The sequence below is a fragment of the Lepisosteus oculatus genome, chromosome 1 (assembly GCF_040954835.1).
Source record: "Lepisosteus oculatus isolate fLepOcu1 chromosome 1, fLepOcu1.hap2, whole genome shotgun sequence".
NCBI lineage: Eukaryota > Metazoa > Chordata > Actinopteri > Semionotiformes > Lepisosteidae > Lepisosteus > Lepisosteus oculatus.
The window spans coordinates 26,390,599-26,407,563 of NC_090696.1; the positions used below are offsets into that span (position 1 = coordinate 26,390,599).

Consider the following 16,965-nt stretch of genomic DNA (forward strand, 5'->3'; position numbering starts at 1 on the left):
TTTAAAATAAAAAAATATCAATCATGTTGAGTTTTGGAAAGGAAATGTCGTCAATAGCATGAATAACCATGTTATCGTCAATAACCAAAAATACATGTCACAGTATGGTACAGTATATTTTAAACATTCGTACATTTTCGTAATGATAGATGTCACATTATGAAATTATTTCTTAAAATGAAATAATTCAACCTAACCTAAGTTTCGATCTGTGCAACTTTCACGATTTAATTTCAGAACAATAACAGTTAAAGAGGTTGCATGCATATTATTAATGTGATGTAGAAGTACAGTTTTTTATCTGTGGACTATTACAGATTGGCGCATTTGTCTCCAGGGTAACAGATTAGATAATGACATTTAATGCATGTCCGATTTCCTCTGCATTTTAGTGTGGCTTTGAGGATTTGCATATTACAATATGTGGTAAAAAGCTTATAGTTCCAAGAAGAGGTATTGCTGGTATAAAATGCAAGCATGATCAAGGCCAATATGTTAATACTCCAAGCCTTTGATAAAACTGTTTGCTAGCTCTTTAGTCAATGCTTGTTTGCCAGTAAGGGCCTCTCTTTTATCTAGTTTAAACTGCCAACACTTAGTGTGACCTTGAGGAAACAAACTATGTAACTGAAGCATAAAAATGATTTGCTATTAACTGCATGTTGTGAATACCTCTTAACTTTTCAGACAATGTCAGAGTTTTTAAAAAAGCTCAAACCAAAGATTTATTTAGGGTTTTCCTCAAAAGTGCACAGTTTCAGTACAATTCTTCATCAATTAATCATAAATAGGAAAATCCATGTTTAGAGCTGTTTAATTGAAGCAAGAATACAGGGGTTTAGTTTGTGCTTTTTCCTATTAAACTAAAGAAAATAATGTAGTGTTTACACAGAGTGCCCCAAATATATGCAGTGGTAGTGATATCCTGATGCGGATGACAGGGATTAATAGGTCTACTCATTTATCCATAGCACTGCTGTAAATATCTGTTGTAATGGAGTGCTTTGTGTTAGCAATGTTGGAAAAAGACATTGAATTTTCACAGTTTTGTGCTTTGAAGTCCGTAACGGTGTTTGTTTCTCTTTGATTGATCTCATTTTTTCTGTTTTTGTTTGTGATTATTAAAAGACCCCTTTCAGCTTTACCAACCATTTTCGGCTTTAATAGTTATCGATTTCTCTACGTTAGACGCTTCCAGCCCAGATTTTCTAGCTCCACTCATGTGGCTGGCTCTTCAAAATGGATGGGCAAGATTTCCTTGCTGATCGAGGCAACCTGTGTGGAAGTCATCTCATTTATCATAGACACAGCAGGGCTGCGTGTACATATTTCAGCTTGTCAGACACCCACTGGGGACTTCATTATTTATTTTATTTAACCATTATTGTTCTTATGAACAGTGCATAGCTGATTTAAACTGCTTGACAAAGGTTCTGTGTAGTTTCTCTGTTTTAAATGAGGAATGAGCTTGAAGAAGCAGCACAACCTATCAATCTTTATTTTTTCATCTTGAAAATGAGCTAGAGCAGTCAGGACATGATATCTTAATAAAAGAACTTAGGACTAGTTTGTGCTTTCGTCATAGTATATACAGGGGTTTTCAAGGCATTTAAAATAAGTCACATACTGTAGGAATATGAACTCCAAAGCATTCCCTAGTTTCTTGCTTTAGATTTTAAGGCTTAAAAAGGAAAAACATTTCCTTTTTAAAAAAAAAGTTTGTTTTCAAAACAGACACTTTTGGCTTGGTTTTCATTTAGCTGTGCCAGTTACATTGTGATGTATTTGCCTGCAGCAAGGAAGTCAAAGAAGCTGGGGAAATTAAAAGGGGTGAATGAGGAGCAGCCACTGCAGAGCCCAAAGGAAGGCCAGACATACTTGGCTTCCGAAAAGGAGTTGAATGCCAACACCACCCTGGTCCCTCACGTACCTGGTGTTGCACCATACCTGACTCCATCCATCTGCAGCATCTTGGAAATCATTGAGCCGGAAGTGGTTTACGCAGGCTACGACAACACCCAGCCAGACACCGCCGACCACCTGCTCTCCAGCCTGAACCAGCTGGCAGGAAAACAGATGATCCGAGTTGTCAAGTGGGCAAAAGTCCTTCCAGGTGAGATCCAACTTCATTGAAAATGCAGATTTGACCATTTTTATAACTGTCATATGACATTTGTTCAATTCAATTTTAGCAGTTTTAACCATTTTCTGCAATGCCATTTAAAGGAACTCCTACACACAATGAGCATGTTATTTAAAATCTATGGCTGTGCTCTGTATACGCATTGAAGAGCATATTCCAGAGTATAATTTATATCACACTATTTTTTTCACTAAAGCGGAGCATGTGCCTTTGCAAAAAATCCACCTTTTGTGTCACATTATGGAAGCTGTGTAAATTTTTATCTATATACTGTATGCCTCACAGACAATACTAAAGAGCACCATCTTTGGTGAGACTTAATATGTTGTATTGCATACTGTATATTCAGCACTTCCAGAGTGTCTTCTTGCTGCTCCTGTATATATAAATAGATATGTAGGGCCTCATTCACAAACGGTTCTGAAGAGATTAGAAGCATCCAAGTCGAAAATAAGGAGTACAAAACAAGATGCTGAATTCACAAACCACAATTAGAAGCATGTGAAATGAAAATGATACCAGTGGAGGGAATGTGGTGGCTCCCAGCACACTGCCAACACATTTTTAGCTGCAGTGTTTAGCACCAGCCAACCAGATCTCTTTCTGCTTCTGCAAGAAGCCAGGTTTGGACTTATCATTTAACAAAAGCACCAGGCGAGAGAAAGGAATGTCCCTTCCTATAATAGTCGACAAAACATAACCATGGCTGGACACTCCCAAAACTTGTTGAAAAAGACACTCCATTATAATACCCCTCGGATAGAACATAAACATGAGACTAGAGGCAATTGATATGAATAAAGTGATCAACATTCTGTGAAAGATCATTGAAGTAAATCATCTGAAAACTGAATTGTAGGATATTTTCATACATATTGTTCAAGTAAATATCTTATTTCATATATGACAAGAAAATAAAAAGAGGAAGTCAATCACTGAAATCTTGCAGATAACCACACTATCCCAAAGGACACCATTGGTACCAATGGTACAGAACAGAGACTTAATTAAAAAGGGGGGGAGTTCGAAATTTCATGTGGAGATTGTAGGTCCTGGAATGAGCAAAGACCATATGTATTAAATACAGATGCAGCTGCTCAGAACGCACAGTATTTCTTCCTAATACAGTAAAAGTAGTGCGGTGCGTTACGATATGTAATTCACTGGCCAAAGATGATCAATAGGTGGCACTTGTGGTGCGTTAGATGTTAGTGAAATTAATTGCTTCATTTAGTCTGTTTCTCTGCTGTGCATGTTTAAATCCACTTAATATGGAATATTAATACAGAATTGTATAACTGAAGGGAAATTTTGGTAATTAAAAATAAAAACAGAAATATAATATAGTATATAATATTTTAGTATAGTAAAGCAAATTTAAGCAGGAGACAATTTAGCTTTAAATTTTGATTATGAAAAATATTTTACACATACTGTACTGTAGTGGCTTTAAAACCATACAGTATCATATCATATTCATGTGGTATCATGTGGTTTACACATACAGTACTATGGTTTTTATGATCCTTGGTTCAAGTGTGCACTTGGGGTTGTTTTAGTTACAACTTGGGGTTGTTTTTTATACCACTACCATGTACTGTATGTACATTAAGTATATATTATGTGTGAGACTATGGCTTTAATACCACTACAGTACAGTATGTGTAAAATATATTTTTCATAATCGAAATCTAAAGGTAAATTATCCCAATTACGTTTGTCAAGATTAAACAAAATAGAGTGATTTTAAAACAGTTGCTACCCTCAGCAGATTGCTTGTGCTGCACAGCGGATACTTTAACACAGATTATTTTCCTTTACAAATAAAATGAGAAATGCAAATATGCTGTCTAGTTTGGAACTATGAAGGGGAAGAAAGAGAAGTCATAGAACTAAAAGAACAAGCAACGAAGTGGATTATTTTTTATTGGGGAGACGTGAGCTTGAAAAGAACATGAAAGATGTGTTCCTCTGTTCAAGTCAGCATCTACCTTTTTAAAAATGTTTGAAAAAAGTCATGAATTGTGATAACATACTGTAAAACAGGATAGCATATAAAACTAAGTCTTACTACCAGAGTTTTTGATGGAACTGTCAGAAGTCAGACATGTTTTCTCTGCTGTAGATTTTAAAAGCAGTAATACTGACATGGACTTGCTAATTCTGTACACTAAAAAGGCACCAAAATCATCAACATTAGTTAAAAGATAGGGTAGGGATTGGGAGACCTCTAGATATAAAGTAACAACATATCAGAATTGAGGGATATGCAGAATTAACTATGTTTTACAGAAATCGTTTTAGAAATGGAAGATGAAAGGACAGTTAGATCTGTTAGTTGCAAAGTAAGAGCAAACTAGGATTTTCAGCAGAACAGATTGAACTCCTGTCTCACTATACTGTATGATATCCTCATTTACTGTATGAAAAGTAAAGGTTTTGTTGGACATCTGCTGAGATATGAGTAAAAACTTAGCACAGAATCCACAACTGAATTTCCCGATTCATTTCCAAAGCAAATGTCTGTCAGTGCAGTGGGGAATTTTGAAAATAAACACTGGGGATTTAGTGAAGAAGAGTTAGCTTAAAAATTGTATGCCCTCTCTGTGGACAGACCAGTCCCACTGTGCTTTTTTACTAAGTTACCTGTCACGAACAGTTCTTTCCGGGCCCTATGCAGATGACACAATCTGGAATAGTGAGGAAACACTAGGAAAAAGTCATGCAGGAGACGGGAATAGAGACAGGGGGGCGTGTCTTAGGTGTGCAGGTGTCCAGGGGAAGTGAGTCCGGGGCGAATAATCCAAGACAAAGTCCAAACAGGAAACCAAAACAGAAGCATAAATCCATGCCCAGCGATCCATCCAGGGGATTAAGAACCAGGAACCGGGTCGGGACGGGCCGGGGGGGGGGGATCAGGAACAAAAAGTTAAAACCATAACGGAGCCAGTTGCAGCAGGACCCCGGGCTCCCACTAAACGGAATTCAATGAAGAGCCTTGAATGATGTCTGCGTCTGGCTTTTAAGGGGGAACTGAAGAGGGGCTGGAATAAGGAACAGGTGCGGGTAATGGGGCAGAACAAGGAAGGGCTGGAGCGCCCTTAAGAGGAGGAGTAGGAATCGTGACATTACCCCTTGTAAGCCCACCTTACAGATGTTGCTTCAGTAGCACTCCTAGAGCTCAGTTTCCTTATTCTCTAGATTCTCCTGCATCTCTGCATGGGTTTTCAGAATATTTTTATTTTGTTCCCTTTATTCACCCGAGACCAGTTTCAAGACAAACATCTGACAGTCCATATCTATCGCAACAATCATCTCAGATTTTAAAAACTACAAGCAGCTCCATTGACTGCTCAAGCAGAGTGGCCATCTTAGAGAGCTTGGGATAACTGAATAGATTAAACTTCTTAAATGAGGCACAAAGTTAGGATTAATCTGTATCCAAGCTGTTATGAATGACTCACAAACACAAAATAAATGTGAAGAGGGGGATAATTAAAACAAGCAAAATGGGGTATCTAGCAATAGTAAATCTAACTCCAGGTTTCCATCTGGGCACAGTGGTCAAATGATCAGCCTAGGGAGTCATTTTCAAAATGAGGGGTCCAAAACCCGAAGGACTCTGATACCCAGAGTTGATCAGATGTTATAATACAATTTTTTTAGATCACACTTTAGAAACAAACATATTTGTTCTAAGAAGATATCATGGGTCCCACACAAAACCTGATTTAAAGCAGCAGTGACCATTTGACCATTTAATTTTCAGGTTTTTATTAAACCATTTTTAACCATAACACTACTAACTTAAGGTGCATTTCACAGTAATTTGCAAATAAATGCTGGATAGCTGTTGATCAAAAGTAAATCATTTTTTGCTAAGAATGCTCCCTGATGTATAGTAGAATGTTTTCAGAGAACACTAGTAGTATAATGTCTGTATGGTTGAAGTGAATACCTTCTGTAACATTACTGGTGGCATAGAAGTCAGTCAATTGACTCTTAGAAACAATGCCTGTATTCTTTGGGGCTAGGAGATTCTTAAACTGTTGAAGATTAAGTGGCCACTGAATAATACTGCAGTGAAAAGTGTTCACCTAGAGCCACAAGAACCAAGTAAATCTGGAAATACCTGAAAAAATCTGGACAATTTGACACCAGCATTAAAAAAACTCTGCATCCTCATCCCCTGAAGGTTGTGCCTTTCCTGAAAAATGCCTTCGGTAAAGCATTAGACAGCAGCGTTATTGCCCTGTAGGCTGATCAAATCCCAGAAGATTAGCATGACCCTAGTCAGTACTGGGAAGGTTACCAATTACAGGCCACTGCTACAAGTGATGTTGGTGAAACTTCCCCGTGGACCAGAATCTGTAATCCAATGCTCCACGGTGGTGACCAGGAAACTGTTCTGCATGAGGTTTAGGCCTGTGGATAAGATGTTAAATTGGTGTCCTGACTATTTCGTCATTAAAGATCCCTTTATGTCTTGGTTCAATTTCACTCTGGTCTTGTACAGTCTGGATGTCTTAAGGTCCGCCCTCCCATTTAACATTAGTGAGCAACTGTGATTGAATTCAAGATGAGAGAGCTGAGCTGCACCCCTTAAATTGGCACATAATGGCTGCCACGTGTCACCCATGTGAGCACTGCATTTCAATAGTGGATGAAATAGGCAATCTTCTATATGTAATGTGCTCTGAGCTTCTGTGGAATAAAAAGCACCATATAAAGGCAATTAATCATAAATTATATTGTAAGAATTATTCCTGCCATTCAGACATGAATGTGGCTCTCTCGTGCAGGGTTGATTACTCAAGGCTGTCTAGGCCCATTCCCTAGTGTTTCCTGTCTGTTGGAAAAACTCTCATGCTTTGATCCCATATACTGTACAATGAATGACTGTAAAGTTTGCTGTAGATATTTCATTAATACTAAAATAAAATAAATTTCAGTCTTGAATTATTCGTATTGAAAAGATAATCTGTAAGAATTTATACTGTATAGTATCATGCATTCTCATTTTCATTTAATGCTGTTTGAAAGTAAATTGAAATGTATGCAGCTGTGTTTTATAGCACATCTTTGTAGAATGTGCTTGAGATATAGACTGACAAGATTCTTATTAAAAGAAAATAATTGCATGTGATCTTCACTATCAGTAGACTTAGGCTAGTGGAATTTAGACATTGAAATTAGAGTACAGAAGTGAACACTCTAACATTTTCTTGTATTTCAAAGCTCAAATATAGATCTAATGAGTTCTATTATTTGACTAAGTTCTAAATTCTAGCTTCACTGCTCTAATGGTTTATTATGGTACAGAACCTCTCAATGCACCTTTCTTTCCATTATTTTTCTTTATATTTACCCTCAGGATTCAGGAGCTTGCCAATTGAGGACCAGATCACTCTCATTCAATACTCCTGGATGTGTCTTTCATCGTTTGCCCTAAGCTGGAGGTCCTATAAGCATACCAATGGCCAGATGTTGTATTTCGCACCAGACCTTGTTTTCAATGAGTAAGTTTCTATTCACTGTGCAATTTTTTTTAAACAAATTATGACATTTTGATAGATTTTATTTCAGGATTTCAGGTTTATCAAAGGAATCATGAATGAACCGTAAAGGTTTGTGACAGTACCTAGCTATTACTTTAGTTTACATGTATACTTTTCCTATTTACTAATAACATATGTTCATAGATACTCTATATTCTACTGTGTTACCTGTATATTAATAGTATGCAATTGCAATGCTCAGTCCAACACTGTACACCTACGCTTTACCTCACCTGCCTCACCTGTATAAATATAATTATAGGATTGTGGCTGAAAATAATTTTCCAATGTTGACTTCTTTAAAGAGCACATGCTCCCATGTTTAACGAGTCCAGACAGGTCAACTGCACCAGGCAAAGTCTGTACATAATCAAGAACACTGTAAAGTACATAATAAAAAGAAAAGTTACAAAGCCAAACATTGCAGCATATTTCCTTATTGTATAGATGCTATGATTCAAGTGATCTTTTATTAATTTTAAGCCCTACATAGAGGTTTATAGCCTTCAGTGCCAAATAATGCCAACACAATTTGAGTGTAAAGCCTAGCATCTATAACTTTCTAAAAACACTCTAGTAGGGTGACAACTGTTTCAGACCGGCCCCTTTTCATTCTCTGAAGTGACAGCATCCACTACTTGACTTCTCCCTGCCACTACTGGTTCATACAGTCTGAAGCTTACCAATCTTACAGCATAACTTTCATGAATTAAACAAAGTACAGTGCATGAAGTGCAATACAATCGTGAACTTTAAATTCGCATCAAAGTGCAGTCAATTACCAATACTGTCAAAATAAAACCAGAGTCTTGTGCAATTGAGCAAGATGGGATAAGTCACATATGGCTTGGGGGTTTGCATGACTTGACAAGGCACTGGATCCTTGTTAGAGAGATACTGTAGCAGTAGGTTTCATATCTGCTGGCAGTTTGTTGGCACCATTGAAGTGTAAGAGTGGAGAAGCAGTAGGGTCTTCAAGATGGAGACTAGAGGAAAGGAAGAGCCAAAACTGTGAGAACAGAGGAGTATTGATAGTGGAGCACAGCAATGGTGATACTTGAAGGCAAGAATTAGAGTGTTAAATAAAATTCTTAAAAGCCGAATACCATTGTGATTAAGGCTACTGATATTGAGAATCTTAATATTATTTTGTTATGATGCACAGTTTTTGCTGGCCTAAATTTATGGGCAGCTTTTGTGATTTTTAGGTATAGATAGAATTAGCTAGTGCTGTTCTTTTTTATTTTCACCACTGTTGAATCAAATTACTTCTCCCTTAGCAACCAAAAGTCTATGTGAAGCAGGCTGCTGCTCTGCAGAAGAGTAGGATGTGCAGCTTGACTGTACATTTGTGCTTCTTTGGGACTGTAGAGTTATATAATCAGAACTTTCAAAGAGAAAACCAGCAATCTGCCCAATCCCTGCTCTTAGGATTGCTAAAAATGTTAAATCTGTCTATAAATGTATCTTCTGTCTATCCATCCTAATTTCAAAATAATTCATAAGACAAAGTTATAGAGCCATAGTTTATCCCCATTCCTTTAATCTTATGCAGAATAAATACATAAATTGCCCTGGAGATGCCAGTCATCATTACAGGTTTTCCCAAATTAATGGCTCATGTGTGTTTAAAAAGATCAGAGACTGTAGAGGTCACTTGAGACATCAGCTTCACAGCCGGATGATTTTCTCTCTGTTTTAACTAATTTTGATTTGGTTGTATGATTAGGATCATGTCATGTTGAAAATCTCTTCACCAACAAGACATCTTCCTTAGGGTATTGCATGATGCTGAAAAATGTATGATAAAATTCCTTGCACATATCTGTTGTACTGTTTTTCTAGTGGCAAAACAACCCCTAACTTATCAATCACCACCTCCATGTTTCACTGTAAGAGCAATCTCTCTACTGCGACTTGTCTTACTTTTGTAAAATATCAAATATTATTTCATATGTCCATGACAGTCATCTTCCTTTGTCGTTTTCATGAAAAAAAAAGGGATTCATCATTTATTTTAAATTTCCAATTGATTTAGAACTGCCATTTGTTTCAAGACACTGATCTCCGACACCAGCTCCTGTACCCACACAAAGAGAGGGAGGATATGTAGCCATGTTTGTGTTAAAGCTAATTCTACATTGCTTGACATAAGAGTTGGCACCAATCGGTAGAGCAGCATTTCTCTCACTGATGTTTACTGAAAGTCTGTAGGCACCAATCGAATCACACCTGTTGTCGTACCAAGAAACAAGAGAATTTACAAATCCTGGTCTTGGTGATTTGGTGAACTAGTGATTTCTGGGTCATCCTGTACATCTCAACTAGCTTGCCAAATAACCAATTTTGCTCTTCATTGCTCAAAGCCATGAGTTTCATTCTTTGTCTGCTAATGGATATAATACAAAGCATCATTATTTCTGAAGTATTCCTCGTGGAATGTACTTCCATATAAACCATTTTCTTCAAAGAATGTTTACTTTGCTCTGATCAGTCACTTAATATTATATACAGTACATTTGTCTTTCACTTTTTTCAAGTTCCCTGTATAAAATTTGGGAGCTGTTGCCTATTCTTACCTGCTGGGTTCCCTTAGATTTTCAAATACTGTAGCTCTCTTATCCTAGTTAGTATATATTCTAAAATCTGCCAACAGCTGAGCAAGAAATTTATGATTAAATATGAGAGAGTAGTTGGATATTAAGGTAAAGTGCCAGTAAGACATCCACTGCTACATTTTCTTAGAAAATGTATAATAAAGTTAAAAATAAGATGGTACAGTAGGTTATGTGCAGTTTTAATTTTGGAAAGATTTCAGTAAGATTAAAGATGTCACCAGTGTGTACCCAAATATTCTTTTGTTTCCACCATCATTATGGTTTTGACATCATTTGCATCTTATTTAGGAATATGACAAGTGGACATTTTGTTTTTAAGTAGTTTAAGTAGGTAGCTGTGTCAGCATGTGTAGGCTGCAAACCTGGCTGCACACCTGAAGAAAGCTCCATAGCCAAAACGTTGTGTTTCTTTTCTTCTTTCAGCATGGAATAAACCTTTACTTGTTCATTTTGTTTTCAAAGCTGCCCTTGGAAATTATTTTGTTAAGTTTGTTCATTTCATTTATTTGAAAATTATTCAAACAAACTAAAATTAAATGAGTGAAATAGCAAATCCTGAAACACTAATGCAAAATAAAGAGTTTACATAGTGCTGACCTGATATGTCCAAATATAGCATTACACAATATTACGAATTGCTAAAAATATCTAAAGAGAATAATGTACAAAGGTAAATTATTGTAATGGTAGTTTAACTTGACACTTTAATTCAGCACTGCATTAAGTGTAATCACTAAGAGTTTAATTTGGCACCAGACCTAATGTTGCCATGTTTGATCTAGTTTTCAATTTTTTATCAGTAGTTCAAGATGTCTGTGCAGTAGCCCTGTAATTTAAAAACAGTTTAAGCACATTCATTTTAAGATGTACATGCAGACATTAGATCATTTACTTTACATAAAACCCTTCCAAGCATGCTATTATAAAGTTTTCCAGTTATGGAAAGTTTACAATACATAAGAAAGTAATGAGGTGAGTTCCTTCAATGGTTTATTGGTGCAGAGCAGGCATAATATAGTCATCACTAGTGCTCCTTTTAACTTTCAGTTCCACTTTGTCTTTGTGCACTTGTGACATCCTTTATGAATCATCTTGCACTTTTTCATTGAAATTTGTAACTTATATTGCAGTCATATTAGTCACATGAGCGATTTTATTATTTTTATTATATATTCTGTATTTTATTTTGTGTTTAGATATTGAACAGTACAGTGTAGGGTAATAAAATGTGCAATATATTGCTTATAAATGTTAAAAGGTAGTTCTCACTCTCCTATGTTTAATTTAGTTACTGTACTGTAGTGAACACTTTATAGCAAGTATGCTATATTTGATATTTTTCTAATTATAGGATTATTTTATCCATTATTTCATTGCTCTCTCTCTCTTTATAAATAAAGTAGGTTTCCTTCTCTCTCTACCTCATGGACTTTTAGCTGCTGTTACATTCTCTACCCCATCCTGTGATTTGCACACACATCTGTTTACCATTAAATGAATTTGAATTGACAATAAACCCTGGTGAGCCTGCAGTTCTGCTCTCTTGTCCCTTCTTCATCTCTGTCCAACACAGCTAGGGAGAATAAGGAGGTTCACTCCAATATTATGAATGGTAATTCTCTAGCCACATATCGACTACGAGTGGGTCACTTCCAACTTGCATAAGATTTGAGTTACATACATACTTGCAGAACTGAACACTTATGTTACCCAGGTAGAGGTGTAAAGCATTATTTTAATTCTTTAATAAAAACATATTTTGTAATAAATATTTTATCTTACTGCTTTCATGATGGGAAGTGAAGCTTCTAATGGAAGTGTTTGTATACCTTTGTTGTGCCATTTTTTAAACCTGGTAAGCAGTCACAAACAGATACACTTTATTTTTTAATCACTGTGTATTCTTTAAGGTTTTCAATTTTGATTTTAGATGTTAACTCAGCTAGTTTAGGTAATGCACAGTGCAGGTGCTTTTTGCTATCAATAACTTTTTTTAAAATATATTTAGAATCACACATTATTTTTGTTATTATTCATCTGATTTGGAATAGCTCACATTTATGAACCCTGTGACTGCACACGGGGGAGATTGAGAAAGTGTAGGCAGCCTTATCCTACATGCCCATCTTTGAGCCTCATGTCTTTTAACACATCCCAGGCAGCACACCCCTATACTGGAGGCTCAGTGCAGATTGGATAGTGCCCTCCCACACTGACAGCACCACATGCCTGGGAGGCCACAGGCCCTGCTGTGCAACTGAGAGGAGAGAAGGCCCTGGTTGATCCTACCCAAGGGAAAGTGGCTTTACCAGAGACCCCTTTGTTTTTAAAGTCCAGTTAGCTTTATTGCTGTAACCTGGAGTATATAATTACAACACAACACCTTATACAGTTAGACGTGTGAATCAACATACATTTATGAGAAATTCTATTTTTTCTCAAGTTAATCTTGTAAAAGCATGTTTACTTTCACTTTTCTCTCTTATGTTAGGTATTTTTTAAGAGAGGTTATCTTTCTGCATAGTTTCTTTTAAAAAAATGCTTTATTACAACTTTCATACAACTAAAAAATAATACACGCAGGTAAGATGAACAACAAAATTCTAAATATTTTGGAGTCTTGGGCTGGGCTAAAAAGAGTATTAAATACAGTAAATACAGTAGGTAATAAAGAAGTACTACTATGTAGCTATTATTGTGTGCAGTAATATCCTTGGGCTTGATACCCAGAATGCTACATAACCATTTAGACACTTCTAGCCTGGAGGAAATCAGGAGGACTGAGGGCCCCAGGGCACTGGGGATGCATTTCCTCAGTTAAAGGAAGGCGATGATAGTAGGAGACTTCAGCTAATAGAGGTATAGACAGCTCAGTGTGCACGGACGATGAGAAGTCTTAATGCTGAGAGTGGTCAGGATCCTCGCCAGAGACAGGTTGTCATGTTAAATGTTGGAACACATGACATAGGAAAATATAGTTTTTGTAATTCCACAATAAAGATTTGAGGATAGAGCTGACGAATGTTAGAGCAGAATGTCTTTGTATTCTCAGCAGTTTTTCCCGTGCAATATGCAAGCACAGGGAAGAAAGAGGAAAATCATGGAAGGAGCTTATAGGATAATAGGGCATTGGAGGTCCTTCTGGAATGAATGGGATCTGTACATATGCATATGCATAGAGTAGTTGAGGAATATTTTAAGCTATGGAACTGGGAGGCAGGAAGCTCACAAAAGGCCAAAAACAACCCCGGGCAACACTATGAAAAAAATCTAAAACAAAGAGCTTGTCCATCTTTGAATGCTTATATCCCAATGCTAGCAGCATAAGGAATACTGTTGCAAGAACCCAAGATTACTGCATTAGCAGAATCTATGACATTTCCGGAGTCAGGGGAGGCTCGCTCCCCTGATCGCTAGGGGATCGCTAGGAGAGGATAATGGGTACAAATATAATACATACATTTTTTCTAAAAGAAAAGGGCAGGTCATAATGTGGCAGGAATTATGTGCCAAGACAGAGCTGGTACAGTATATAGAAATATGTATCAAATTTCAGCTGCAAGCTAGACAACTGAAGCTAGAGAGCACAGGCCAAAATGTGGGTTAAATGAGTTAAACTGTAAAATAAAAAAATAAGGTCTTTACATGAATTGTATCATACAGAGCACCTAATGTACAAATGGGCACATGTAACTGACTGTATAATGACATCAGGAAGGTACAGTATGTGCAAGAGTGATGTTATAATACTGGGAGATTTCAATTTCCCACACACAAATATGTTTATTGGGGAATGCAGAAATTGAAATTGATATGACTGAAAGAATTATAATAAAACCACTGGTAAATTGTGATTTTAAGATGGTAGTTGGTGGTGTACTGTAGAGTGTGCAGGTGGTGTACAGTTGCACCTATACGTCCTGGTTACCGGGTAGGTTTCTTTCTAAATGTAAATCAAGCATTTTAGGATACAAAATGCTGTGTAAATGCAAGGAACTTGTCTTATTTCTTATTATCAAAATCATTTAAATTTCAAAATATTGAGTCTAAATTTACATTTTAGAAGTTTAGAAAATCTCACTTTGAATTAACAAGTCAGATTTTTTGTGGAATGGTGGAATTGGAATGGGTGGATTTAAAGTCAGGAGAAAAAATATGGTTATAATTAATACATTAACTTTAGTGGCTATAAACTAATTGAAGGCAAATAAGTCCCAATTAAAAACAATCTTGTTTAAATTGTTTAATATAGAAATATGTTAGGAACAGAATAGTCTATAGACTGTGCAGAGAGGTCCAAGAGTCAGAGACTATACACTGCTACAGACACAGCTGAAAAAAAGAGAATCTCTAGAAGAAAAAGACAGAAACAAATCACATTAGTTTAAAGCATTTGTTCTGTGCTACAATAATAAAAGAACAATAAAAGTGATTTAATATTAGAAGATAAAAAATAATAAACATGCTAAATAAATATACAAAATAAGACATCAATAATATGCCACATACAAAGAACCATCCTTTATTTGTATTAGGTAATTTTAACATAACTGACACTGAGGTACTACAATGATCAGGATGTGTTGCTGTGAATAAATTGCCAAAGCCCGATGATATTTTCCCAGTTTTACTTAAGGAAGAGATGCATGGCTAGGATATTTCAGCCCTCACCTGTGAGGATCGATGCAGCACCTACAAAAGCAGATACAATATAACACCAATTTGTAAAGAGGGAGACAAAAGCCAGGATAAGCCAGGATATTGTAGACCAATCATTCTGAAGTCTACAAATGATCGATCTGAACTAGAACAATACTCACCAAACTATTGAATCTCTTGGATTTGGAAATGAAAGACCTTGTTTTTAGCATTGTAACAATCAATGAAGTCAGCAACAAGGACAGTTGATAACTCTAAAGCATATTAAATTATATATTTAAATTTCCAGAAATATTTGATAAGCTCTCTCATAACATTCATTCAAATTCCAATTACAATTCAAATTCCAAGATAATATTGTATTACAGAACAAAAATAGCACGTCATGTTAAGGGACATAACCACTAACTGGAGAGATGTAAGTAGGCAGTAGTCTGCTGCAGGTATTCATTTTAAGCACATTGCTGTTTCTGGTCTATGTCACTGATTTAGTTTCTGGTTATTTAAACTCAATTTCCAGATGATACAAAAACAGGGGAAACAAACACAGAAATAATGGCAAGAGAATTGCAAAAAGACAAATTTGCGGATTTGGCCATACTGAACAAGTGACATTTAATATTTAACTTACACACAAAAAATAGGAAAATAATGTAAAGTAGCACTTTACATATTGCATACAGTAGTTCATTTCTAAGTTGCAGGAAACCACAAGTGCAATGGTTCTAAGTGCTTATGTTGACTGTCTTTATCTAGAAAGTGTGGAGAAGCAATTAAAAAGCAAACTGAATGTTTGGATATATACTGTAGGAACAAATGTAGAATTTAAACCACAGAAGTTATGGTCAAGCTTTTCAATATGCTGGTAAGACCTCATTTGTGTTCAGTTTCTGTAAACATAACACAAAAAAGGATATAGTATTTTATATGGAGTCACACTAGGAGACTAATTCACTCTCAGTATTGAAATAAGGACACAGGAAAAGAATTGACTTAGGACTGAGAATGAGAAACACAAAGAGTTGTGGTTATCTGGAATAAGCTTCCCAGTCAGGTGATTAAGTCACAAACTCTGGGCTCCTTCAAGAAGCAGCTGGATGAAATTGTAGGTTCCCTTAGTTACTAAACTGCCCAGCAAGCAAGATGGGATAAATAGCTTTCTCCTGTTGGCAGTTGCTCTCATGTTTTTTTTCTATTCTTTTTTCAAATAAGAATTATGAATCACTGAAAAAAATAAAGTTGTTTTTTCAAGGTCTGAGGCAAACCTGTCAACTTTGCTTGTTTTGCTCTGTAGCAAAATGAGTTAATAACAAACATGGCAGAACAAATCTACAGTGTCCAAAACAGAAACAGGTTGACTTTTCCTGTTTAAAAACATCATCCTGATTATAAGACCATGATGTATTCTAGACAACAGAATTGTAAACTAATGGGACTAATTAAACTGTGAAACAACAGGTCATCAGTTTTTTTTCTTTGCAATTAGAGCATGCACAACATTATCATTCTGTTGTGCAGCAACGCAGAGTCCAGGGATTAGGCTAACTGTTTACAGTGACAGAGCAAGAGTTTTCCTGTTTTTTTTTCTTATGTAATAATGTGGCTTGTGGCATCAGAATTTAACATGATTGCTTTCAAGTCAGGCCGTTGGCTTATGTAAGATTGAATTTATGGTTGACATCGCAGGGAGCCGAAGCCAAGGGTCATGCAAATCCATTGTACACAGCTGTAGGCCACATTTTAAAATGAACTTCACTTTGTGTTTAGAGGTTGTTGATTTTTCTTTTCTTTCTACAAAATGGTTGGGTTGTCCTGTGATATGGTACAGCTATGTGGTGTTTTGTGAGTCATTTCATGTGGACTTAGACATTCAGTTCAGAATGAACAGCAGCTGAAGTGCAACATCTGTGTTTGGTTACCTAAAGTTTCTGGGCAATTTGCTTCTTAAGGTTTTATTTTAATCCTGGTACCCTTAACTAACAGGGCC

The 16,965-nt window shown here is 36.3% G+C and overlaps 1 protein-coding gene across 4 annotated transcripts in view; it reads left to right on the plus strand.

Annotated features, from left to right (window-relative positions):
- nr3c2 (nuclear receptor subfamily 3, group C, member 2) overlaps positions 1-16,965 on the plus strand; it is a 153,329-nt gene that overhangs the window by 108,528 nt on the left and 27,836 nt on the right. For all 4 annotated transcript variants that reach the window (XM_006629493.3, XM_015344663.2, XM_015344661.2 and 1 more), the window contains exons 5-6: positions 1,796-2,113; positions 7,518-7,662. In XM_006629493.3, coding sequence (XP_006629556.2) covers positions 1,796-2,113; positions 7,518-7,662 — 463 coding nt within the window. The remainder of the gene's footprint in view (positions 1-1,795; positions 2,114-7,517; positions 7,663-16,965) is intronic.